Source organism: Agelaius tricolor, unplaced genomic scaffold (genome assembly GCF_023055355.1).
Source record: "Agelaius tricolor isolate 1412-34295 unplaced genomic scaffold, bAgeTri1.0.p SCAF_12, whole genome shotgun sequence".
NCBI classification, from domain to species: Eukaryota; Metazoa; Chordata; class Aves; order Passeriformes; family Icteridae; genus Agelaius; species Agelaius tricolor.
This window is the reverse complement of record NW_027269272.1, coordinates 7506449-7533849: the sequence shown is the minus strand read 5'-3', so window position 1 is coordinate 7533849 and position 27401 is coordinate 7506449. Positions and strand designations below refer to the sequence as shown.

Genomic DNA, 27401 nt, shown 5'->3' with positions numbered 1-27401 from the left:
TCTGAAAGCAAAATCATTTGATTATTCTCATTCATTTACTTTTGTATTATAATTGTTATTATTTGCAAGGACCTCAACAGAGGAAGTGTACAGGAAAGGCTGCACCCCTCCAACACACAGCCATGCCCAGCTGCCCTCTCTGCCTTTTGCCTGCACTATGAAACAAGCTCCTCCCAGTTCAAATACCCCCAAACATCCCCACTCCCCACAAGAGAGCAGGGCACCCTGCTTTGTGCTGCCTCCCTCTGCACAGAAGCACAGCAAACACTGTACATTGTTTGAAATGGGACCAAGAACAGTAAAAGCAAGATTTTGTTGCACTGGCTTCTCCCCTTGGGGAGGGGATGAGAACAAAGCCTACATGACAAACAATAGTCATGTTGTTTGGCACACAAGTGCAAGGTACTCAGATACTGCCTGTGCTGCATGAGCCTCTCCAAATCCAACAGCTCATTATTTTGCTCCCAGCCACAGAGCAAGAGGACCATGACTGAGGCTGTGGTGTGACTCCAGCCAGCGCTGCCTGGGACTGCAGGGATGATGCCTGAGCAGCATCAGTTGAACAAGGAAAGTCTGGTTCAGTAACATTGCTGTGAGTGCACAGGTTGCTGGATGACCCCCCCGAGGGCTGGTCTCTGCCAGCAAGCAAGGAAAGCAGCCCAAATCTGGGACATCTGCTAGGACATCTGCTTTCTTCCCTCTTGAACTTGTAGCAAAGGTTTATAGGTGGGGAAGGAAAAGTGGTGGTGGATAATGAAGTACGGGTATTGAGTCAGGTTGTAGATGGCTGTGGAGCACATTACCAAAAACTGGATTGATGGTAAACTATTAATAAACATTCTCCAGGCAGCTGCACTGGATGACAGGGGTGAGGCAAAATGCAGCCTAAACTTTACACAAGCTTGTTCTGGATTTTGAGACAGGAAGCAGAGGCAGAACAGGGCACTGTGAACAAACCAAAGCAGGATGGGGCAGCACAGAGCAAGCTGGAGCCACCCCAGCAGAGCCAACAATGAAATCCACTTCCCGTCCCCCTGCCTGCATTTATTAAGTAACTGTTTCCTCAGGGTTATCACAGGAGAGATCTTGTTTTAATTGCACAGTGAATTGTTTCAAGTCATTATAAACGGAGATGGCAAGTGTCATCTCCATAGCAACACACCACATCCCCAGAAATGTGCTCACAGGGCTCATGGGACACCAGGGAGGTGTGGAAGGCAGGCTCTCCTTCCGTGGGGATTCTTCCATCATCCCCGCTGATACCTCAGCTTTGTGCTGATGGCAGCCACAACATATGGAAAGAAAACACCTAGTGAATGTATGCAGTTTAGGGAACAGCCCACAAAACAGCAGAGCTCTACACAGGAATCTGGAGAACAGTGAATCAGAGACTGAGCAGCAATTTTATAATGGGAAGCTACATCCAAAGCAGAAGTCTCTCCAAGATCTATTAATGAGAGTGTCATACAACATGCAAGAAGAAATTCTTCTGCTGTACTTAGTACCATAAAGCTTTAGCTGGACTGCTGTGGCCAGCTTGGGGCACCAATTCTTATGGAACTTATAAGTACCATAAACTATGGTACTTATAAAGTACCATAGAAAGTCCCAAGGAAAATTTCCAAGAAAGACTGAAGAGCTTGAAAATGGGTTTCACACAGAAAGCTCAGAAGAAAGGGACTTGTATGGTCTGGCAAAGGGACAGCCTGGAGATGTCACAACAGCAGACTTACAAGTTTTAAATTCTCTTCTAAAGAAGATGGCAATCAGAGGTGCTGCAAGGCCCCGAGGGACAGCAGTGCCATGCACCCAGGCACTCCTCACAGCCAGCTAGCAAGTGTCTGATCCTGCCTCAGCCCAAAACCAGGGCAACACTGGGCTCAGACACCTGCAAGGCCTCCTGCCTCTCCAAACTCTGTGACTACAGGAAGCCCTCTGCAGATCTCCCAGCTTCCTTTACCCAGATCCAGAACCCTTGAAGAGCATGGCTAAGGCTGAACGTGACCATGCTTTTCACCAGCATCCCTGCCGTTTCACCAGCATCCCAAACCACAACTTTCAGACCTTCCACTTCTGACTCCAGCCCTTTCAGCTGTGAACCTTCTTTCCCATGGGATGTCTTGGTGTCTCCTGTCCCCCAGAGCCTGCCCCCAGTTCTGCATGTCTTTCCAGTTTTCAATTTCCTTCAGTCCTCTGTATGCTCACAGTACAATGGCTGAGCACAACCAGCTACAATTTGCTCTTGTTTTCATACTGAACTGGCTTCTAGGCTGTTCATTTCATAAGGACAGGTACAACTAATGCCTTTAATCACTAGCCTTTGGTTAAATCTTGTGATCCCCTTTCCGAATTCAACCACCTGAACTTTTCAACAGGTTTTTGTATGGCTGTTGACCAGATAATCTGGTCTTCCTTTGTATCTGGTGTATTCAACTAATGCCATCTGGCCAAGAGAACTCCTTGCCAAAGACACTCCAAACACAGTTTTCGTGAAAAACAGCTGTGAGCATGACTTTAAGAGAAGTTGCATGTGGATTATAAATACATGAAGTAAAAAGATGTAAAGCCCATGCTAAACTAGGAGAGGAACTGGTTAACTTGGGGTTCATTACAACAATTGTATAAATAGATGGCACAGGAAGTCTGGGGCCCTCAGAAGGAAGAGGAAGTGTTTTCCTTTCCTGCGCCAAGGCACAAGGAGGAACTAGGAAACTGATCATCTGGTTATGTTGCTTGAGGCCAAATTTTTCTAACTAGAGTACCTTAAAACAGGTATTCAAACACATACATCAGCATTTCAGTAACAGACAATAAGTTTTCAAAGTTACAAAATTCTTGCAAATACCCACCAGCTTAAATGAAAGCAGTAAATCAGGTCAATTCTACTGTAAGAAAGGCTGGCAGGAACTCTTCTCTTCTTTTAGATTTGAAAAAAATATTATGTTTTGAGGTTTGGAAAAAAAGTTGTCTTCAAAACTGTCTGTTAGCTAGGAAGTCTGGGTGGCATTTTTAAATGTATATTTGGCTCTCATGTAGACAATCTTTTTGTATTTCACTGAAGAAGTGAACCTAAGAGCTAAGGAATTCCTGGTAAATTGTTTTTAAAGCGTTTTTTAGCAACTTGGCTGTGTTTCACTTTCATTTTGTTAGCAAACCTGCCTTATTTTTAAATCGAATCTTGTGCTAAGAAGTTTCAGGAGCATTTCAGAAAAATGGGATTGTAGACAGGAATCACAGCTGGGAGAAACAGCTACTTTCCAAAATATAAGCTACCCAGAAATGTACTCTAATTTGAATGCCACACCTGGGGCTTGGAAGAAATGGAGCTACCTAAGAGCACAGAGGGAGAGAAGCAAGTGTGTGCCTGAGAAAGAGAGGGCTCCTGTGACCTGGAGGGTCAATAAAGAAATGAACTTTATTGTTCATTTTTCTTGTGGGTTGGCAAGAGAGTTCTGCTGCTGGATAAAGCTCAGCAAGAGGGCCTCTGCCAGGGAACTAAGCATGAGAGAAGAGGTAAGGGGAGGAATCTAGGGAACATGGGCACAGGATTTCCACACCTGGAAAAAGATCATACAAATTTTGTGGAGAATAGCACAGTGTAAGTGCAGTTATAAGTCATACACCTTGAATAAGGTTGGAGGGAATGGAAGGCAAACAGTTGTTGTCTCCTCCAAGGTGAGAGATGATGGAGGCTTTTGTCTCATTCCACATTTGGTTTGGTCCTGATATTCAAGTTTGTTAATACATGTCACTTCTGCTACAGTGAACTTTTAAGACTTTGGGTGAAAATCATGGAATTCATAGAGTTCTGGGAAAGAGGGATTCACAATTTCTGAAAGAGATGATTCATGGAAGGAAACAAGGAATTACAATTTAATAACAGCTAAGTATATATTACTTCTAGTTTGTGATCCTGGCTGAAAATCAGACATAAAAAAAATATCCGAGTTAAAAAAGGAAAAAAAATTAATTACTGTATTTTCTATCCTATAAAATTAATAAAAATCCTATACAAAATCCTCTGTTCCTGCAGTGCAACTGAAGGATTCCAGTACATACTACCACAAGCTCCATTTCTTTAAGGATGATACTGACTTAAAATACTCTATGTATTAATTACTCACACTGCATCACAATTCCATTCTTATAAAAAATTTGAAAAAATGGGAATGCTGAAGGTTTCCAATTTTGGGAAATGCCATCTCAGTTTTTCCTATGTGCAGTGTCATGGAAAGGACTTGAGAAGCACAATGCATTCTTCATTTCAAATGCTTAACATGCTCTGTGTGTGTGGAATGTGAGCCCAGTTGCAGTTAAATCCTAAAAAAGATCCTGACTCTCACATCTGCCACTGTTGATCTCTTCTGGATGTGCAAGAGTTCTCCTCTGTGTGATTCCATCCAGGCTTCATTCTGGAAGCCTGAAGACTAGTCATGTTCACAGGTAGGCACAGCTCCCATGGCAGAATTGGGACATTTGCAAATTAGGAGAGTCTGATGGAGGAAAGGAATATTGAAAGGAGTTCTCAGTAGAGTATAACTGGCTGCCAGATTTTTATCTCAAGTTCCTTGCTAAACTTCTACATCCTAAAGAAAAATGTATTAGAAGCTCTGGAAGGTAAAGGATTTGTGGAAGTCTTTTGAACTGGCATTCTCCACACATGATAAAGACATAAATCATAAAACCAATGTAATCAAACAGTACTTAAAGACCCCATTCCACTCTGCTCCACCACTCCATGGCTCACATAAAAATATGTTAATTGCCAAATATCCAACTAATATAGTTAGACAGAAGCCAGGAAGAACACCAAACAATTTAGAAAGCACCAAGACCATGTACTTGGGATAGTTCTTCACATTCTTCACACTAAATAAACCATTCAAACCCTGGCCTTCAAAAAGATTTTGCTAATACAGCATACAATGATTCAGCTTGTAGCACCAAGAGAACCCTGCTGAGCAAACAACCCTTTCAGCATTTCTCTGTGATATAATAAATAAGATTTACATCAACAAAAAGCAAACAACAGTGCAGTTTCATGATGGAACATGAAGGACTGGTATTAAATTTAGCTACAGGGTGCAAGTCAGATGAGTTGATGATGAATGAGCAAGGACTTCAGATCCATGAGGATCTGATACATTTTTTTTTAGCACTTCTGTAGTGTGTAGGTGGAATTTAAGTAAAAGTTTTGGAGTATGCTACTTCTAAGAACTTTTGTGAGTTTATCACAAGCCTTGTGCTTTTTGGTTTTCCACCAAAGAGCTTCAACACTTGAAGTCAAATGAAAATTTCCATTTTAATTTCTTCATAAAGTATCTAGCTCTAGTGCTTACCAAGATAAGCTTGAAAACATGAGTCCCCAAGAGCTATCAAGGCACCCAAGGCAGCAAATGTAGCACGGTCATTGTTTCTGAAGGCACTCAGTGGAGGTCATTGTTGTGATTCTGTCAGTGCTCTCAGTCCAGCTGACCTTACCTGGACTGGAGAACTATTGCAGGTTACTTGTTTCTTGTGGAAGTTCCCAAGCTTCCTTCAGCTTTTCCCTCTGTAGAAGGCAATAAATATGTACCCAGGCAACTGTGTGTGGTGTTCAGAGTCCTAGGAGAAAGAACTTTTCCCTGAAACAGGTGAAGACGTGCCCACAATGGCTGTGTATGCACAGCTGGGCAGGATCCCTCAGCCCACAGCAGTCATACTGAGCTCCTGGGGATCTTCTCCAACCTGTGCAGCAGACAGTGGAGGATCCATAATCAGCTCTCTGCTTTCCCTGTTGTCCTCTTGGCTGAATGAATCCCAGTTTCAACTGTCACCAAGCACTAAATATGCATAAATTATAATAAATATGTATAAATATATACATAAACTATCCAGTGGGAAAGGAAAAATGTAAGATTAAAAAGGTAATACTTATTGAAGATAAACTGCTGAAGCAAAGCAATGCAGGCAGAAGGTACATGGGTAGCAGCTGCATGCACCACATTGCACTGCATAGTTTTATGGGTATTGCATAATTCAAACCCCTAAGCCATGCACAGTAAGGGTAGAAACCTTAGTTACAATTTCCTGTCTTCAGTCTGCAGAATTTCTCAGGCTTTAGCTACAGCAACTGATTACCATGTTTGAGACACTAAGGACGACCACTTGTCCTTTCTTTCAAGGGGCTGTCCCTTATTTAATTCAGTTACTGCAAACTCTTAATCAGTTAGAAGCCCTGAGCCATAGCTGCTGACTGAGCAGATACAGAACCCAGCCTGAAGGAGCACCATCTTTAGCAAAACTAACCACAAAACTAAAACCAGAAAGAAAACACCCTTCAAACCCTCTCCTTTTATGTTCTCCCCTAAACCGCACTTCTGGAATAAAAATAGTGGATGTTGCACATTTTCTGTTACACTTTGGCCCCTAAAATTGGACTCAGGATTTCTGGGTTTGCATGCACATGTACAATGACAAGGCTACCCAGGGCCTCTGTGAGCAACCAGTGCCTGCCTGTGGCTCCTGCCATGGCTGATCACAAGGAACACTTGGCACTAAGCCTGTTAAACAGCACAGGTCACTACAGCCCCATCAACTTTTGGAGAAAAAGGCTTCATGCAGAGTTGCTTGGAAATTTTAACTCAGGCTTACCAGTCTGCTAACAGAGAGCAACCCGAGCCCACAGGGAGCTTCACCATCCTTGGTCCATAGGGTTTGCTAAACCCAGCTGTGCTCTATGTTGACTTTTAAAATACTGCAGAGGGACAACTTCAGAACCCTGGGATGGAACAGACCTCAACCAGTTTAGACTTTCAGAGGAGAACCAAGACTGAAAACTCTGACAGAAGTACAAACTGAAGATATAAGAAGTCAGACAGCTGGGCAAAGGTCTGGGAACAACCAAAAGCTGCATTGTGACTTCATTCTTTCAGAGGGACTGAAACAACTGAGTCTGAGCTATCTTTGCTAAAGTCTGTTTCATTTCCCTAAACTATTTTGTCATTTGAAATCAAGCCTTGCATGCATTTATGCAGCAATCTGAAAACTCAAGGATGCTAGATTTAATTTAAAAGCTGTAATAACTTCAACAACCAAAAAGCAAATTTGAACAGTATTGGTGAAGCAGACCCTGTTTACCTAAAACAAGTGCAACCAGGACAATACTTTCAGTTGATATTCAAAGGTGATTGTATCTTTATATTTGACATTTATGTCAGCAGTATGCTGCAGCCCATGTAGGTTGTACTGGTCCCATTCCCCACGGGTGCAGTGCAGACTGACTGAATGAGATCTAACTGGAGCCCTTATGATGTGCTGGGTGAGTTCCATGTCTGCATGGAGAGGGATGCAGCCTGCAATGATCCATCTCATCAGCAAATCAAGGTAGATCTCTGAAGAAGAAAGGGCATCTCATTGTCAGTATGGAGCATGGAAACAATTTTGTAGTGACAGTGATACTTGTAATAAGACTCATTGTAAACAAATCTAATATCAGTATTTTCCAAGACTCATTTCTATCTTAAATGATCAGGACAAAAAGCCTCATACAGCACCAACAAAATAATAATTTCTCTTTCTTTGAGAGAACAACTCAAGACTTGCCTGTAAATGATTACTTTCCTCTGTGGCTCATCATCCCTCAAAACACAGAAGCAATAGAACACACCATTTCATTACCACATAGCTGAGAGGGAAATAATCTGTTCTCTTCCTGAATACCTGAAATTGAGTTATGAAGCTTCATCTGAAATCTTTGGAAATATAAAATATTTCTAGTTGCTTCCCAGCTAGAGCAGCCTATCCTTTGAGCACTGCACCCCATGGACAGGTGACCCACGCCACAACAGTTTAGGAAAGATTGTTTGTCCGTGGGAGGGACTGACGTTGCAACAGTTTTGGCAGGACTGGGCTCCTGAGATTGGAGCCACGCTGGAGAAGTTCATGGAGAACTGTCTCCCATGGGAGGGACCCGAGGGAATAACAGAGAAAAAACTCCTCTCCCTGAGTGAACAGAAAAAGATCTTGGGTGACAAACTGACCAAAACCCCCACGCCCCGTCTCCCTGCGCTGTCGGTGGGAAAAGAGAGGGGCTGAGGGGGAAAAAAAGTGTTTTATAGGCTTATTTTACTTCTCATTATCCTCCTCTAACTCTGTTAATAATAAATTTATCTTACAGCTTTAAATTTGAACCTGTTTTGCCTTTAGAGTGTTTTCTCCCAGTCCTTATCTCAACTCATGAGCCCTTCGTTAATTTTTTTTTCCCCTCTCCTCTGCCCAACTGTAGCAGGAGAGGATGAGTGAATGGCTTTCATGGGTGCCTGGCATTTGGCCAGTGTCAAAAAACAAATATATAAAGGATAAGACAATCAAATGGATTGAACGATATGTGACTGTTATATGTGACAACACTAAAGGTAATATCTATCAAATTACTGCAAAATGAGAGTATTTTCTTGTTGATAATGTTGGTTGCATAAGTTTTCAGTTGCTTTTTCTCATCTGCCATAAGTGTTCCAAAATTTCAGGAAAATTTTCCTTTTGGTAGTCTAGGAGACATTGAGGTGGGTGTATCCCAGGGGCTGATCTCAGGGTTATACATGTTTGTAACTCGATTATTTGCACACCCAAACTCTTGTAACAGAGTGGGGGGAAGATCCAGCAGGGTAGGAGAGAGCTGCTGGGTGTGTGATTTTGGGTGGTCAAAGCCTTTCCAAAGGATAACAGGTGAAACAATTACTCTTCTAAAACAGTAATTGTTTAACTGCTTACTGTATAACCACCCTAATCCTTATCTCCTGAGTCTGGAAGGATTTTGCAGCTCCTGGAAGCTGCTTTGTACCTTCAGCAAGGATTGACTATTTGCAATTTTCATCTTTAAATGTGGTGAAGGCTTTATAACATAACACAATTATTAGAGGGCAAACAGCAAAAGAAATTGATGACATTCATTTGCATTTCACTCATTACAGGGAGATTTTGTCTGACAGCACATCCAGATAAAAGGAAAAGGGATTTCACTTCATGGTATGCATTAGCTTCCAAATACCTGGTTACATTTTCTGAATGTTGAAAAACAAAATAATATCACTTTAAGTTGATTTAAACCATATTCTCTGAATTATTTTTTTTAATATTTCAGGAAACTGGAAACATTCTGGAAGGGTTCAAACTAGACAAAAGCTGGATATGGTTTGTTTGTATGAAGAATTCTGTATACTGAGAGATTCAGGAGCAGGAATGTGCATGTTTCAGGAAATACCTAGCTCTCTTATTAAGTGCTGGTTCTTTCAGCTTTCCAAAACCTGTGTAGTGCATTAAGTTCATTTCTACCTCAGATGCAAGAATTGAAAAAAACATTTTTCTTGTATAAACAGATCTGGATAGTTTGCAGAAACATGAAATACATGCATTTTGCTAAGCCCTGATTGTAAAATATTTTCAGTCCTACATGTAAAGTGCTTTGCAAACTGATTAAAATCAACATTAAATTATACTGAAAAATAGTCAAATTTTAACATCTATATTTTTTGGTAATAAAATGAAGTTTAATATAATTAAATTACGGTTTTGCACATACTAGAAATGTGCTGCCCTAATCACGCTTCAATACATTGTTTATGAGTATTGTCTGGTTGTTCACTTGTCCCTTCTTTCTATCCAAGAAAAGTGATTAACCCTGATTAATCTCTCAGACCTGCAGGTCCAACAGAGTCCCACAAGCACAGTGAGTTTTCCATGGTAACAGATAACTCAGGTGAAATCTGTTCCATTCTCATCATCATCTTTTCTTTAGACAACCTCTGTGCAACCTGCAAGTGGCATTTTGGACAGACCTGTGCCAGCCCTGTCTTCACTGCAGCCCATGAGGCTGCACAGGCACAAACACCTCCCAGAACTGTGACAGAAACCACAAGTGGTGGATGGCTGAGCCTCACCTGAAGCACTTTACTTTGTTTTATCACCCAGCTCCAGAGCAATTTCACAGTAGAAAGGTTTTGATCAGATACAGATTGATTATCAAAGTCCAGAGCAAATCACAAATTCCTGTTACAGAAAACCTTTTGGTGGCCACATGAGCCAGAGCAGCACAGCACACTGAGATTACAGCGCAGCAACAAAGAGAACAAGGAAAACTTGGCATCTCTCTGCAAAGGGCTGACAATGGACTTGGTACTGCACATGGCACAGGCAGACAGTGTCTCTGACGTTGGTGACAGCAGCAGTGACACCAGGAACGCAGGAACTGAACTAAACTCACAGCTCTTATCAGATGCTGCTAGCAGGACAGCAGCCAGCTCCAGAGTGGGTTTGCACACCGGATGGGGCCTCTGCCCCAGCTCCACCCTGCAGGACTCAAACAGAGGCAGAACTAGTCTTGCTCAGGAGCAGGCACAGTCTTGCTGACAGTGATGGGGCAGGCACCCCTCTCACTGTGCCTCTTGCCCATCCCAGGAGAGAGAATCTCATTTGTTCTGGCATATTTAGTCAACCCATACGTAGTGTACAAATCAAGATAACTCCCAAAATATGTGCTTCTAGAAGTGGATTGGGAGGGAGGGTTTCAGCAGAAAGCCCTGTACAGTGTTTAGGGCTTCCGCTACCTCCTGGGAGTCACAGAGCACACTGGTGATCTGCTCTTAGTGTCACTTGGCACCGTGAGTCACAGCTGCTGGCCTGCTTTCTAACGGCTCACATAGCACTATTTGTTTCCTGTTACACAAAGCCCCGTGTCAGACTAGAAGAAAATTACCAGAAAAAGGAAAAAAAAAAATAGCCATACCATCACTCACTGTAAAACAGTGTTGCCAGGGTATCTATAATTTTCACTGAAGTTAGGAAAACACAAGTAAAAAGGGTCAGGCCCTCCCTTTACAACATGTAACAAGTATAAATGTAAGTAATTTTTTTTAAATAGTTGATTTCAGCACAAATGCAAGAAGTGCTCAAGCACACAGGAATGATGATCTGGTGCTATGACTGCAAAATGAATATTTCCCATGTTTCCCCATGGAGCAGGAAGATGCATACACACTGCTGCTTTCTGTCAAAGAGCTGGGCAGCTAGGACAGCCCAGGGAGATGAAAAGGGAAGAAAAACAGGCTGTAACTTTAAAAATATTAATGGGTTCCTTACTGTAATACAGTCTCTTGTACAGCATGAGAAGAAGGCTGCTTTTCCTGATCCCTTCTCACAACAAGGTAATCCACAAAACTCTGGAGTTGGTGAAACAGTTTTTCTCAAAGCAAAGGAGGAGTTATTAAAAAATGAAGGGCCTTGGAGCATGTGCTATGCAAGGCATAGTCTTTGTTCAACACCCTTTCCCCCTATTAATGTAAAAAAAGATGATGCATCAGGTTAGGATTTTTCCATATTTTTTTTTCGTCTTTCAGGGAATTTTCTCCCATTTGTTGCCTAAGAGATAATAAAGATGATACTTAAGAGAGACAAAGACGTAGCCATGGAGGAAGGGGAAGGGTGCAGTTCGCTGCAGTCTGTTAGCTCAGGGGCTTTCTCTTTGGAAGTGCAGAAATGCCACGAGATTTTGGCTGGGGGATGAGGGGCTGATCTCAGCATCTCACTCACTGTTGGGATTGGAAGGGAGACGCTGCTGCTGCTGCAGGGAGAATTCGCTGCCACCGTGGAGTTCTGTCCTTCACTGGCTCTCCTTACTGTGGGTGAGCCCCTGCTCGTCAGAGCAGCCGTGGGACTGGGACCTTGTTAACACCTGATCTCACTGGGAAGGACCCTCACCATCTACCCAGGTGCCTCAGGGGAAAACTCCTCCTCACTCCAAGGGAGCAGCTCCCAGCTGCCCTCAGGAGCCCGGCTGCCACTGCACAGCCACGGCCATGTCAAGTTCAAAATTGCTTATCTGGACTTTTTCAAAAGGGTGATCCAATTTTTCCATCTGAAACAACACTTTTTTTCAACATCCTGGCAACACTATGATTATGATATGGCAGGCAAGAGAAATTCCTTACCATGCTAAGTGCTGCAGATATAGAATCCTAATGGCAGATCACAATCCATGCCATAAAACACTGGAAGGACATTTGCCAATATTTTTTTCTTCAGCCTGAATGCAAAAGTGCACCTTTGTATGCAAAAATGTGTACTTCCCCTTCTTCCACCTGTCCTTGAACAGTTAATTTAACCATGCAAAAAATGACACCATCATTCCATTAGGCTGGGACCAGGCTTCAGAAAAATGAAATGTACTCTCCAAGACTTAACAAAAAAAGTTATGCAACTTGCAGCTTTAAGGGTGAAAAAACTCCACAGAGTGGCAGAGGGAGAGCTGTCATATCACATGAGCTGTGTATGTAGCTGTGATATGACAGATCTTCTAAATCTGCTGTCATCAAGAAAAATTCCTGACAGACAACAGTCCAGATCTGGGCAGGAAGACAGCCCTTTTTTTTAGGAAGAAGCACTGTGCAGGTTAAAAAAAAAAGTCACATTGATAATCAGGGCTCATATTTGTAATCAATACAGGCCTATCTCAAGATTGAGTATTGAATCTTTCCTATATAATTTTTATAAACCAAGAAATGAGAAGCATCTACTGATTGCTGAATTAATTTAACACCTGATCTAGTTCCATAGGATTAGTAGACCCTTTCCTTTATTAATGGGATTTTTTAAAATGTCCACATTCCATCCTAGTCAACATCTTTTACATCCTTGCAAAGAAGTAATCTTTTCAAAAATCTGATCTTTTAAGACACATGAAGCAGTTTTTGTTTTATCCAAAAATCAATACACAAGCAACCAAAAAAAAAGCCTGGCCCAGCTGGAACACTGTACCAAGAGCAGCAGCAAGAACACAGGACTGTTTTTACTCTGAGCTTTAATTATAACTCTCCCTGCATCTTTCTCTTGCTGGAAGAAGCCAGCCCCTTTCATTTGCCTCTACCTCAGAACTGGAATAAGGCAGCACAAAGCAGGAGGTGTCGTGTCGTCAAAACATGAGTTAACAACACACTCTATTTAGCCTACCCCTGGTATTCAACCTACAGCTCCTGGCAACCCAGCTTGCAAAGGTACTCCACCACAGTTGCTCTGCATTCTGTGACACAGGAACAAGAGAAATCCCTTGCAACCACAACATGGGACCCAAGAGAATCTCACAAATTTCTTGTTCATAAACCTTGATCCAGCCCATTGCTACAGCACAGGGAAACAAAGATTTCTCATGGCTGCAGTGCTTTAAGCACTGTATATGTACAACTCTGCAGACAAGAGTTGTGCATGAAAACAGGCCCTTTGTCGCCGCAGAAACAATCATGGATCCAGTATAAATTGGGAAGCACAACTCACACCTTCCTGGGTTGTAATGCACAGAACTCCCTGCACAGACCTTCACTGGCAGGTGCTGTGAGCAGCCTATGCCCCAGTGCTCTCCAGAGAGCAGCTGCACACAGGTACATTGCTCTCTGCTCAGGTTTCAAACTCTCCTGTCACTCATGGCATCTGTGTCCTGCTAGAACAGGCTCCAGGCCAAGCTGCATGTCCAGCATTTCTCACAGGATCTGCCAGCAGGGCAGCTGAGGGATGAGGAGGGGACACAGCTTGCCCAGGGCACAGAGGGACAAAGTGTGGGGCTGTGTGGGCGGCTGCCTTTGCAGATACCTTCTGGCCTGCCTTTCTTCCTCTCCCACAGGGCAAAACCCAACATAAGATCATTTCTGTGCTTGTTTTCCAAAAGACAAAGCAGCTGCCAAACTCATACTACAAAGTTATTCAGAATTAGGGTTCCACAAGTTCCCCTCATCATACTGCTGCCAGTGCAAAGAGTAAGGACACCATTAGCAGTGCCAGGGTCCCATGGCAGCCATGCCACAGAGCTGGTGTGGGACATAGATAGTTGTGCCCATTGCCTGGGCCTCAGGTGTCCCCAACACTCCCCCTGCCTGTGGGGCTCCATCTGTGAGCTCTCTGGCACAGAGAGACCCTGATCTCTGCAGCTGCTCTGGATACTGCCAAAGATAAACACCATATCACCTTCTGGGTTCATAGCACCACCACATCACATCAGCACAATGCACCAAAATACACTCTTTAGGACAGAATGGCTGGGATATATCAGAAGATGGAGGAATGTCAAGTATCAGTACAAAGAGCCTACAGCACAGTGTGTGGAGCCAGGGGGGAATGGCAAGATATTGGTTCCAGCTGGGTGCTGGTCCCAGGCTTGCACCCAGCCAAGCCTGCACAAGTTCCTCTGCACAGTGTCACCCAGTGCTCCATGAAGAGGGGTGAACTCTGGTGACATGCCATAGTAACACTACAGACCCAGGTCATGTCCAGCATAGACTCCTGCTGCCAGTTCCTCCTCAGAAACAGAAGTGCAAGTGAGGCAGAAGAATCTCAATGGCTCTGGGGAATCCAGCTGTCAAGGCCAACAGGGCCATAGTGGCTGACCCTGGGCACACAGTCCTCTGGAGCACAGCACCAAGAGCCTGGAGTTAGCCTTGGAGGCAATATAGCTGTGTCTGTGCAGAGCTGCATCTGAGTGGGGCTCCTGAGAACAGCCCAAGATACACAAAAGTAGATCTTCAAAGAGCCAAGCTGGATGTGTGCACCCAGGACACACAATCCACCATTCTTACCAAGAGCCCACAGCTGAAAGCAAGCTGCCAGCACGCAGCTGTTCTCACTAACTCATTACTCTAGTTTCAGATATGCTGCCTCTTAGTGGAGATCTCATAAAACACTGATAACCCCAAAGCACGTGAGGAAATACACAATTAACATGGTGCATGAGAGATGTATAAGCTGCTCATGAGGTTGGTAGAAATCTGATTTATAGTATGGGAAGCTAGTTGTCAACTGAAATGGGAAGGAATTATTGCAGAACCACTCTGAATAGCAAGGCAGACTGGGTAGCCTGGGAATTTGCATTCCATACAGCAGGGAATGCCCATGCAGCACTGACTGTGCCAAGAGCATGAGTCAGCTGCAGCCCCCACTGTTGCCCAGTAAACCCATGCCCAATTCTTGGGGCTGTAGGAGACCATGCCTCCCTCCCCACCTCAAATTTCACTATTTATATTAAAACAAAAAAGAGGCTGAGAGGTGGCACCGGAAGGGGAAGTGGCACCGGAAGGGGAAGTGGCTCATTTAGGCTCCTAAATCAAAATAGGAATAAACAGAACATCGGAAATTCCTGCCCTCAGTCATGGTACTTTCTGGATCCTGAGACCAGAACTCAATTTACATTCTCTGGGTGTAGGCAACTGTGCTGCAGTTTTGGATTGAAAAGATTCATGATGTATTGATAAGAGGTTGGCTTCAGAGGAGAAGTTATTCCACATGTTGAGCTTCTCAGTTACATAAAACATGGCTGTGCCACTGAATTGAAGGTATGTGTGTTAGAGTTAGAGTGTTAGAGTGTGCCGATGGCCACAGCTATGGACTGGACTGGAGACTGAAATCTCCACAGCAGTGGAGTGGAGACCAGCAGTGTACTGGCCTGACATTAGTTTAATTCCTTATATCTTTTTTTTTTTTTTTCTTGGTGTTAGAATTACTTTGAAAACCAGCAGCTCTCAAATACATTTTTGTGGAACCAAATAGTACAGAGATGGCTTACCTGGACAATTAGTTTATTTTCTTTATCGGGCAGAATTCGGTATGTATAAACGCAATTCCGGTACCTGGAACAGACCACAGGTGATATGGTTAGACCATGTCCAGAAGGGAATCTCACTATGGCATCCCTCCCTGTGAGAAAAGACATTGGAAAATCCTGAAACACATAGATTGCTTCATGCACAAGGGTTCTAAAATATTTCTCTTTCTTACTTTCTTTTCCTGGAGCCTGCGGACTAACACAAACCTGAGGTGTTCCTGGTCACTGAAACAGGAACATCTGCTTGCAGATGTCACTGCAGAAAGTGATATCAGCATTAGCTCAGAGGGAGTCATTCCACTCTTCTTCTGGCCGGAAAGAGAGAAAACACCAAGTGGCTCTAGCTGTCAATAGAGCAGGCGTCTCAGGAAGAAATGAAAAAGCAGAAATCCGAAAGACAAAGGGCCAAAAACAGCAATAAATGAGTAAACTGAAGGGCTAGAGCATTGACTTGTATTGGAAAAAGCAAATTATATATTTCAGCTAAATCACAGTACAACATCTGATTGCCAGGCACATTTCTATCCACAAATCCTAGACAACAGTTTAAATGAAAACCCATCTCACCATCCTGGTGTGGATGCACACTGTACATGTGCATCTGTAGGGCACCCACAACAAATACTTTGTCCCAGTTAAATTCAATTAGATTCTTATTTAAGGGGGGATAGAGGAGTCTTGTGTTCAGTGGAGGGTCACATCAATGCACAGGAGCCCAAGGGAAGCCTGAACAGCACTGTAAGCTTAACCTCCCTCAGCAGCTGCTGAGCTTTGTGTGGTTCACCCAAGAAATATTGACTAGACAATATATTTTTACCTTTCTCACAACAAAAGATTGTTCAAATCTTTTAAGTTATCTGCAAAGCACTTAAAAGATACAATATCGCTTTGAGCCACCAAAAGGTGCAGATTCAACCCCTTCCTTCTCAAAAGAAAAAACAGAATTCACACTCAGATCTTCTTTGGTTGTAAAAGAAACACTGCACTGTCTGTGGAATTGTCACAAAATGTGGGCTGAGGTCATCCCCCCACCTGGGGAGATGAGGCAAATCAATAAACATCCTAATCTCTCTTAGAGTTGTGATGTGAATCTATTCATCATATGCCTTTCAGAATCATTCCACACAGGAGAGAGGAGACTGCCAGGATTTCAGGCAGCCTTATACAAGGAGTCACAAAGAGACATTGGAAATGAAAATAAATTCCTCGTAGATCATAGCTGAGTTTCTCTAGGATGTCTGGAGGACATGTATCCACATGAACGTGTGTCTTTTGATAGCATTAATGCAAAGGATGCAGAAGAATTCAAGCTGTTTCTAGAGCTCATTTCACAGGCATCTATTTATTCATACATCTGGTACAGAGCTGGAAGTCACAGACATGATCCTCAACAGCTAGGACAGCTACAGCACTGCTAATTCCACCAACACTGGGCCAATCAGTGCCAGGTGAGGATATGAGCCAAGGAAGAGCATGGGGTTTGTTTTTATGTGTCAGTGCAGCTCTCTTACACCATTTACTCCTGCTGATATTCAAATAGAGCTAAGCAGAATTATTCATGCAGCAGAGACAATTTGTGTGTGTGGAGATTATGAAACTGATAAATGACGCAACCCAATGGCTCCTGCTCACAAGAGGACTCTCATGTGGCCTTCACAGAAAGTGGCCCATCACACAGACAGTTCAATGCTGCTCTCATAATGTTTGTAAAGAGGTTTAGGCTGAGGACCAGTAAGATCAGTATAAGAACAATGAAAGAAGGGCAGTTGGGTAAGACAGGAGAAGGGAGAAACACTCCTAGGATCAAAGGAGGAATCCTGCTTGCCAGTCCCCTAATTTAGTGCATGTGGATGGAGAAGACCAGGATTCTTACTCCATTTTTACCCTTAGGCTTCCTCTCCTCAGCATCCTGACTGACAAGTTATGTGGTCCCATTTGCCACCACGTTCTAGGTCCTCCCTAAAAGGTGGGTTGAGTTCAGAATTGTTCAGCCATTGTTCAGGCTGTCCATGTGGAGGGTAAATAAAACATCAGCCTCCAAGTACTTGTCATCTGCCTGTCCTCTTAACCAACCAGAGGAGGTAACAGTGTGACAAGGCAGGCATTTTCTCACTCCTCTCTTGCTATATGTTTTTATGCACAGGTGATAATGTGCATATTGGGAGTGTCTGGAGCTGAACAGGGCTGCTGTGCTAGGCCTGATGCCATGTGCCAAGTGCACCATGAGAGAGGCATGGCATTGGAAAGGACATCTCGCAGGCAGGGTCCTCTTAGAGGGGTCCCAAAGCTGCAGCTGGTCCTCGACTGTCACCTCTAGAAGTGTTGTCAGTCCTGCAGCCATTCATGGAGGAACTGCCAACAGAAGATCCCCTGGAGGAATGGTACCAGTTTAGGTGCAGGGAACACTAAGCAGGCTCTTTTGGATTTCAGGATTCAGGCATTCCCCTCCAGGTGAGTAAAAGACCCCGTTTCTCGTCAATAGACTGACAGATCAAATGATTTAGGCACAGAGAAAGGAGGAGGAAAAGGGCTTTGTTTCTTGCCTTTTATGGGGCAGTGTGACCAGAACAGGGGACAGCTGTGCAGGGGGAGGAGCATTTCCCAGCCTTTCACTCTCTAAATGCTGCTGCTCTGTTTCAGAAAAGGAGGCAAGGCACTCTTAAAAGGCTCTCCAAATATACCTCCTCCACTAGTCTATATTTATACAAACCCTGTTTTTCTAAAGCAGCTCTTCAATGAAATCAATATTTCATTCTATTATATTATAATAATAAATGCTTTTGCTGGATCTTGATTGATCTGCCCAGTAAATATTAGAGCTTTGTAGAATATGACATTTCTTTTTCAGAGCAAATTTCATGTTTTTTCGTTTTCCTTATGTATACAGAGTTGACACCTGCTCCTTTTCAACATAATTCTCTTTTATGGAAACAATTTGCAGTCAACCTTTCAATTCCCCACTCTCCCGTTCTTTGTCTCCAGCCTCTCTATTTTTTAAACGAAGTAACTGAAGAACTCAAACTTCAAACACCTCCCAGTCAATAGCACAGCTGAAACTGATACATCTCTGAGGAAGTTTTCAGCTTCAGCAAAGGTGCCCACTTTGTGGAGATGATGTTCAGAGGGAAAGACTTATTCACCACCTCTCCACAAACTAACTGCAAGCCAGCACAAGCTGAAAGCTTCTGTCAGATCGTTTGACAGCAGTCTGTGTGATGTTTCCCAGGCTGTAATTAATGCCAGCCCTTTGCACCTCTGATCCAGCTGCTCTTGCCTGGCAAGGCTGGGTGCTCCCCAATTCTTTAATCAAGCCATTCATATTAGCTACCTCAGAATGGATTTAAGAATATAACCTTTGGCTCCCGGTTCAGAAAATCATGGTCATTATATTGTTTCTGTTTCCTGATCCCATGTCTCTCAAGTCACAAAAGGCTTTCAAAGCTGGCTGCATAAACATTTACAATGGAAAAACTTATGCAAATGCATGTTAGTAGGCCTTTCTGCAGCACCTTCCCTTTCTATAATCCCTACCATCCCTTGGTGAAAATATTTTGTGTACACACTGGTTACAAGTCAAATCAATGGGGTAATACTAAAATCACTTAATGGAAGCAACAGTCTGTTCTAGTAAATTGTTCCCTGACTGACCACTCAGGCCCTCAGCTCCTGTTACAGGATTTTTTCTCCTCCTTCCTGCTAGTACTGGCTGTTCATCTGCAGCTGCCCTTCTTTCTCTGCTCCCTCCAGAAAGACAAAACTCTTCCTTGTGTTGTTTCAAGCACCTTATCAGGCAGGCACTGAGGCTCTCTGTGCCTGTGAAGACACCCACTCCCCAGCCACCACTCCCTGGCAGTCCAACACCTACACCCACGGGGCAGTCACCCAGCCCCATGGCACTCAGCAGCCGACAGTGTTGTCAGCAGAATCTGACCTCAGAGACAAGCAGTTAGCTCAGAGTTATAAACAGCAGCACCACCTTCACCACTACAAGAAATATACTTTCAGACAGAAAATGAGAAACCTGCTAGCAATGTTTGTAATGTAATATGGGGTAAAGATTAAATTAGTTGCATCAATCTGCTGCAAAAAATGGCAGCAAAGAAGATCTGATAGGGTCCCACAAGGGCTCTCTTGATCTCTCCTAAGCAAGGAGCAACTGTCTGATCTCTCTGTAAGACAAAGTTAAATGTCTCAGATTTTACCTATTGACTTCAGTTTCCTCTCACTCCTGCTTTCCTGCCTCCAGGAAAAAACTCTGCCTCTCACAAACCCAGGGCAGGAGGCCTTGCTCTCTGGTTCCTGACCTAACCCAGAATGAGGGGATCAGGGCTGCCAGCACTTCTCTCCCTATTCCCCACATGAAACGTTTACCCCGTGAGCCACATTAATGATGCAGGTGGAATCACTGCTCTGCTGGTATCCTATGCACAGCTCCAGGAACTATTTCAAGCCTTTTGCTGAATGCAACACAGTGCAAGCAGGGAGCTCAAACATACACTGAACCAGAGCAAGAAAAGTGCCTGGGAGGTCCCAGGCTTGGGACTGGGGTCACTAAAGATAAATATTTGACCCAAGTTGTTAAGACACTCCAGAAGTTCAAGAGGTTATTTTCTCTCAAAGCACAGCAGCAGTGCCTTTGACCATTCTCTCCTTTAGAATCAGGGGCAAGAGCAGCATGAGCAGTACAGCAGTACATAAACCATGGGTTTATTCAGCCTGGCTCCTAACCCTTCCCCACCCCATGGCCCAGTCTGGTGAAACCAGCAGTGCTCTGAGGAAGGCTGCACGTTCCCAGTGAGTACAGCACCTGTTTGCCTGTGTGCAGGGGAGGAGGCAGGAGAGACCCCTGCCCAGCAGGGACAGCAGTGTGGGCAAGGGCGCGGAGAACGCTGTACTTACAGCACGCAGAGTGCATATGCTGAAGCAATTGACTCACTGGCCCGCACAAGGAAGCTGCCGTCCTTGCCTACTTTGGAGAGCAGGTCTTCAGCTCTGGAGCGAGTGATGTTGCCGTGGTACCAGCACTGATCCATTGCTGGAGCTGGAGGAAACCTGAATGCCAGCACAGGAGCTGCCAGAGCTGCCTGTGTGTCTGTGTGTAACGATCAGCCAGCTTCAGCTCACCAGCTTCCTGTTTCAATAGCACAGAGAGGGAAAGGAAACTCAGCCACGGACAACTTCCTCAACTCAAACAGCTCAGAGAGTGAGTGTGACATATCCCTGCAGCCCCCACTCTCCCTCTTCATGCTGCTGCTGAAGTGACTAGCAAGCCCACGTTCCCTGCCTTTCCCTCCTGCTTTGTGTCCAAAAGTCCCAGCTGGTGATCTCTTCTGCTCCCTCACAGATTCAGTCCCCCAGGCTTTGGTGGCCTGCCGTCCAATTTACGATCTCCTGCCAGATCCTTTGAGTTTTCATCTTTTTCCTGTCTCTGTCCTACCCACTACAGGTCTCCATGGGGAATAAATAAATCTCTGATCAGAAACACACTGTGCATTAGGATACATAGCACTGACTGCCCCATTCCTGCCTTGACTAGGTGTGAGGAGGGAACCTCAAAGAATTGAAAAGATAAAATAACTACTGCATGTCTCCATGCATAGAAGCAGACTGAAAGGCTGATTTGTGCTAGGGATTTTTGACCAAAGCCCCCTGTGAGCTACTGTGAGATGGATTCAAAGATCTTTCCTATTCTAAATCCCCAAAGGTGGGATAGAGCAAAGCTGTGTCTGCAACCTGCGTCAGAGAGGGGAGAACTGGGGCTTTCACTTCCCTTTTCTTTGTATGTACATCTGTCCCTCAGCTATGCTGTGTGGCATGCTTAGTGCTGCGTCTCCAAGACATATTTGCAGCAATGCCAGAACATTCCTACAGGGGCACTGCCTGCATGACAATTTTGGTTGTCTATCCTGTACCTCCAACCACTCTGCTCTCTGCACATCCACATTTGAGCTATACCTGAAAGCAGCAGCTGAGCTGGGACCGAAGTCCAGAGGCAGAGGAAAGGTGCAAACCCTGCTAGCCCTGTGCAACCCTTGGTTCCCAGACCCAGGAGAAGTGCTGGAACTGCAGTACCTGGACCATGCATGAAGTGCTGTACACTGCATGGACAGCAAGGCAGGAGAGAACAGACTGTCAGTGCAAATTTGTGGGTGTGTAAAAGGAGAGTGAACCAGCATAACCCAGCATCCATCCCTCTAAGCCTTCTTGTTGCTTTCAGCTATGCAGAGGCTTGGTCTGCAGTGTCCAGCTTAACCTCTACAGTAAGATGAAACTGTGGGCAGCAGCAGCCCAAAGCTGTGTGGCCAGAGCAGGGCCCTGCTAGATGAGCTGAACTGCACCGTGCAGGGCTTCCTGTCCATGCTGAGCAAGCACTGTCTGCACATGAAAATTAGCTCAGCTCAACCTGGCCTTCAGCTCCACCAACATTCACACAGGCCCTTAGCAGACAAACTCCTAGGGATTCGGGTGCCTCAATGGAGTCAGACACAGAATGCCATTAAGTGGCTCTGCCACTAGCTGTAAGCTACAGAGTGTTACAAACTCTATTCTCCCAACCAAAATGAGAGTCTGCATATGGCAAAAGGCACCATGCAGCTGCTCTGACAGCCCTGCCTGGCCACAGTGCACTGCTAACCTTACCTGCACCAGATCCTTGGGATTTCTGGTATCTCCAGAAGCTTCTCTGGAGCACAGCTGCAGCAGGAAGCAAAACAGCTCTGAATGTCAACCACCACTCGACCTCACAGTGCTCTCCATACAACAGAAATGTATCTGGATGAAGAGTGGACAGAGCTGCTCACAACATCAATTTTGATAGAATGAAACTGTTTGGAGTTTCTGTTTCTCCTGATCTTCTGCAAACTAACACCAGGTAACAAGTACAAGCCCTCATTAGACATCTGAGACTAATCAGTTGCATACTTAGCTCCTATCCACCCCACCACCAACATAGATTTTTAGCAATCTGCTGCTATTTCCTTCAAATCCCATGTCCAGGCACACACTAGTCCTTAACTTGGAGACAAAAAAAAAGGGAAGGGATCCAAGTATAAATGATGACTGTGACAATTGAATGCACAGGCTGGTTTCTGTGAGTATTTCTTGGTCCTAAAAGAAAGCACAGTACAGCTTCAGTGGCTCAAAAGGTAAATCCCAGTCCCATAATATAAACAGCTCTGTGATCCCTAATGGCTTGTTAGCTTGGAATAATATCTTATTTCCAAGACACTATAATAGACACTTTATCTGAACTGGTTTTGCTATAGATGTCCAGGTAGTACTGTACCAGCCTCTCCAGAACCAGTAAATAAATACTGTCTGTGACATCATTCAAGATGTACAGTGGTCACTCAACCCCCTCCTCCCCACCTATATTCAGCCTGTGCACTGCATCAGCATGGGAACTGCCAGGCTTGGCCAGGTAGAAACTTAAGTATGCATTTCCATGTCATGAAACTAAAGTATTCCATAGTATCTGATGAGGAGGTTAAATCTATAGGGCAGCAGTTAGCTTTGCAGAAATCTAAATATACCATTCCCTAATTAGGCATCAGTGATAGGCTGTTGGCCACAAAGGTTATTTAGATTCTAGCCTACATCTAAAGAGCATATAAGTAATACCCAAAAAGCACTGACTACCTGAGCCACTCTGCTACTCCAGCCCAGCATGTTACTGACCTGCTGCTTGGGAACAGCTTGACAAGTTAGCAGTGTATCTGTGAAGGTCACGAGATCCCTTCACTCCCTTGGTATCTGCAGCATCCAGGTGCCCTGAAACAAATCTCCATAGCGAGGAAAGTCAGGGCCTTTTTTCCCAACACCCATGAAAGCTGTCAGTAGTAAAAGGCAACGGTAGGAGCACTGTGCTAGCAGGGACTCATGGACCTGAGCAGTGACACTGCAAAAAAAATCCTATGGGACTTGGTAGTGTTCACCAAAGGGGATGTGTTCTGAGATACCTCTGAAAAGCAAGAGTTTTTCTTCTCCAAGAGGGTGAACAAACATATTTTCCTTGCAGTCATTGAATGTGTGCACACACACGGGATACAACACACACAGGAAACAAGCACAGACTGGTTCATATGCAGAATTTTGTCCAGAGGCATGGGCAACACTTTCCTAGCTCCATTTGCTCGGATGTGTATTACATGGTAGCCATTTGTTCCTGGTCAGTCCCTTGTGTAGTCATTGTATAATGCCTCTTTTCAAAATACACTGTATAGTAGTAGAATAGTGTCTCTCTCACCAAAACTAGAGCTGTTTCATTCAGAAATCTGCTGAAAATCTGTCTACATTGGAAAGCCTTCCAGCTTGAGTGTTTTATGTTTCTCTGGCCTTAGTCAGTTCTCCTTCCTCTGACACTGGTGCTTTTTTGCTGAAAGTGGGGCAATGTTATTTGTTTGACATAGTGCCTCATATGCCAATAATACTCTGTAATAACAAGACATGGGGTTGTCAACAATAAGAGTAGTTGCTATGTGGATCATAGCTTGGCAGTTGTGTTAGGAAGACCATCAAGCACTTCCCCTCCTGACTCTAAATTGGGAGCTCCCTCTGCAGACCTGTCCCGATCCTGCAGTTTCCATATAGGCAAAATGCCACTTTTGCCACTTGCTCTGTCCCCAGTGTAGAAGGGTCCTGGTGTCCTCAGTGACTCCTACTAACACTGCCCAGGGAGAGGGAGCAGCCAGAGCAGACAAGGCTGTGGTTTTCTAACACATGGGAAACTGCACCTTCTCAATGCAGTGTAAGCAAAAGGGCGAGTAAGCAAGAAAACACAGCATGGGAAGTAAGGAGAAGGTTAAATTAGGCAGAAGCCTCTGGAGTGCCTGGGAACTCAACAAGGCAGCCTCAAAAACACTGAAGAAGTTGGCATGGAATATCCCAAGAGCAAGGCATCACATGGCCTTACTGAAATAAGGAGACAGAAAACCCTGGAAATTACAGGTGCCTGCATTCCTACATTGGCTGCAAGAAACATTGCTCCTTACCAGAGCCAAAGCAGCTTCCTGAAGAAGGTGACAGCAGATATAGGGTAGTAAGCCCAGTGCCCTCTCTAGAAGTTTCTCCACAACTTACTAAATACCACTCAGCATAACCCTGCTGCCATTTGTTCCCTTGCAGTCCCTGCACTGTCAGCACACTGATGTCCCTGATGAAGTCTATCAGAGACCTCAAGGTGAGAAGCCCTATACAAAGGTCACACTTGTTTTGGGCACATGATGTGTAAAAAAGCAGCCAAAGAGAAAGGCAAAAAGGGAGAACAGGCAATAGAAAACAAAACCAAATGTGTTAAGTTGTGGTATGTTTAATGGACTTCACAATCTACAGACAGAACAAGCCAACACCAAACTATGTGTGCAGCAGGAACAAAAAAACCCCTTTTGCTGAGGGATAAGAAATGACAGTAAAAAGCATCAGCAAAGATGGTTTTCAGAGGGATGCTGATGGAAAGGCTTGAGACTCAGTGTTCTGAGGGAAAGGCTTGCTTCAAAGTGAACATGACAAAAATCATCTCTTCACATTGTCTGTGGGTCCCATATTCAAAGAGGCAGGAGAACAAAGGTGAGCCATCAGGCCCAACACCCATGTACTGCAGATCCGAATAAGCACACAGGCCCTTGAAGAGTATGCTGGGTTTTGTCCAGTGTGCTGGATTTAAAGGGCTTTTGTTGAGGTAAATTCCTAAATCTTTCCGACCCCTTGGGTCTGTAGGATGAGCATAGAGTAACCAACTGTCTTGACATCTTGCATCTGGGGGAGGTGGGAAGGCAGTAACACTCCCATGGCATCCCGAGGGAGGTTCTATTAGCATTTCAACCCGCTGGCCTCCCTCAAAGTCCAGCCCATGGTTGTAGCTGACAGCCTGGATCCTGGCTCCCCTGTTGCTCCTTGCATTGCAGTAAAGGACCTTTCTGCCACAGGTATGCACCTCTGCTACCTGGCACTCCACTGCGCTCTCCCCCCCCACAAAGTTCCCCTTCTCCCATGTTGCCCCATGGTCAGAGCTGATGAAGCAGAAGGCATGAGGGGTGGGGTGTTGCTTGGGGTCCAAGATACGATAGGCATAGGCAGGAATCACAAGGCTCCGGGCCTCATCGAGCAACTGTAGTCCATGACCTGGCCCCACCGCAAAGGTGGCCCAGTTCTTGTACTCATTCCTAATGGTCCTGTCAGTGACATCCTGGGCAGCACTCCAGGTGCGTCCTTGGTCCATGCTAGTGACATAGCAGAGACGTACCAGGTTGATCTTTGTCCTCAGCTGATGCTGCTCAGAGATCTTTCCTGGGACAGCTATGAAGAACAAGATGAGTTTTCCCGAGACTTCATCATATACGGGGCAGGGGTTCATAGATCGGTGGCCTTCAAGCTTTGCACTGACAAGGGTCTCCATCCTTTTCCACTGCCACAGTCCGTGGGAAGGGAGACAAGAATGGAACACACTGTTACAAAGAGACCCACATTATAGTGCAAGGATGTCTGGATAAAAGCCACAGAAGAGCATGGGAAGAACAGAAGCAGGATAATGGATAGAGCAAGAAATGGGAAGACAATAATCTGGCATCGTCAAAGGAAAGTGAAAATTATTTTGATGACACGAAGCATGTACACTTCACCAAGCATGTGGGTTATGTCCTTTTCAATTACTACTCCCCGAGGAACTGATAGTTCCATATCTCAATGCAGCTGGTGGCTGATGACATCCTTTAAAAAGCTATAGTGGCTGAATTTTCAGAAATCCTCACAAATATATATATGGCACACAGACATGCCCAGTGGTCAAAGTGTGCTAGTACAGACACTGTGCTGTGTCAATGTTTTTGAGGAAGTCACAGAGAAACCCAAGCCCTTTTCAAGCATCCTGGATGATGACAAATCCCTGCTCATTCAGGCTCCTGTTCCTCCACTTTGATGTGAATGTATGTGAATGGGCAACCCAGCCTACACTGAAGCACCTTGCGAGGGCTGATTACGTGACTCTGGTGTGGAGATTTGGACCCTGAGCTGTCTGACTCAGAAAATAGGTCGTAGAGCTGGTATAACTACCCAGCAAGCCCTGTTTTCTTCAAATGAATAGCACATAACGCAATCATGTTTCTAACACTAGCATTGCAATTAGAAAACTATGACTACATCATGTTATTGGCTTGGTAAGCAAAGCAGTAGTTTTCAGTAAGATTATATTAATTAACTTTTCTGCCCTGATTTGCTGATTAGCCTTTTTGTTCATATCTTTTCTGTTTCTATCCAACTAATACTAACTTTTATTGAAAATTTAGTACTTCCATTTTCAAAAATTCTAGCATGTGAACACAAATTACTAAGTTTATGACCAACTGAACCCCACTAACTGAATTACATGGAGTTACACAAGATGTTACCTGAATGGTATGACACTGCAGGTGGGCTCAGAGGCTGCTTCTGCTAGGCAGACTCCAGCTCTTAAGAGCCTATAATCTAAGACAACCAACGAAGGTTTGGAATAGAAAAATATAATTACTTTTTTTTTTCCCCAAGACATTCATGCCTTTGCATATGCAAAAAGTTATTATAAATAGAGTTTCCACCACCCCCAGCCACCCGGCAGCATAACTGTTAATAATAACTGGTAGGTTAAGAAGGTAGCCAATTCACTGGCACCAGCAAACCAGACACTTTTTTTTTTGCATGGAGACATGGAGAGACTATTCTCAATTTAGATTGAGAAAGGAAGTCCTAAAATGATGAATTGAAAAAAAAAAAAAAAACAGAATAGTCATTCATCGCTAATTTACTCCTCCCCATT

At 44.3% G+C, this 27401-nt stretch overlaps 2 protein-coding genes across 32 annotated transcripts in view; both read right to left on the bottom strand.

The window, feature by feature from the left end:
• The window catches only part of INPP5D (inositol polyphosphate-5-phosphatase D), a 56498-nt gene that overhangs the window by 28629 nt on the left and 468 nt on the right, over positions 1-27401 (bottom strand). Inside the window, exons 1-3 of one of the 3 annotated variants that reach the window (XM_071437399.1) lie at positions 22256-23372; positions 20516-20747; positions 15578-15641 (exon numbers count right to left, since the gene is read on the bottom strand). In XM_071437399.1, coding sequence (XP_071293500.1) covers positions 15578-15641; positions 20516-20649 — 198 coding nt within the window. In that variant the 5' untranslated portion in view covers positions 20650-20747; positions 22256-23372. Of the gene's footprint in view, positions 1-15577; positions 15642-15823; positions 20487-20515; positions 20748-22255; positions 23373-27401 lie in introns of those variants that run through there. The other 2 variants (XM_071437400.1, XM_071437401.1) reach the window with 2 other exon arrangements.
• NEU2 (neuraminidase 2) overlaps positions 24908-27401 on the bottom strand; it is a 35740-nt gene continuing 33246 nt past the window's right edge. For all 29 annotated transcript variants that reach the window (XM_071437409.1, XM_071437416.1, XM_071437413.1 and 26 more), the window contains one exon: positions 24908-26018. In XM_071437409.1, the coding sequence (XP_071293510.1) occupies positions 25080-26018 (939 nt within the window). In that variant the 3' untranslated portion in view covers positions 24908-25079. The remainder of the gene's footprint in view (positions 26019-27401) is intronic.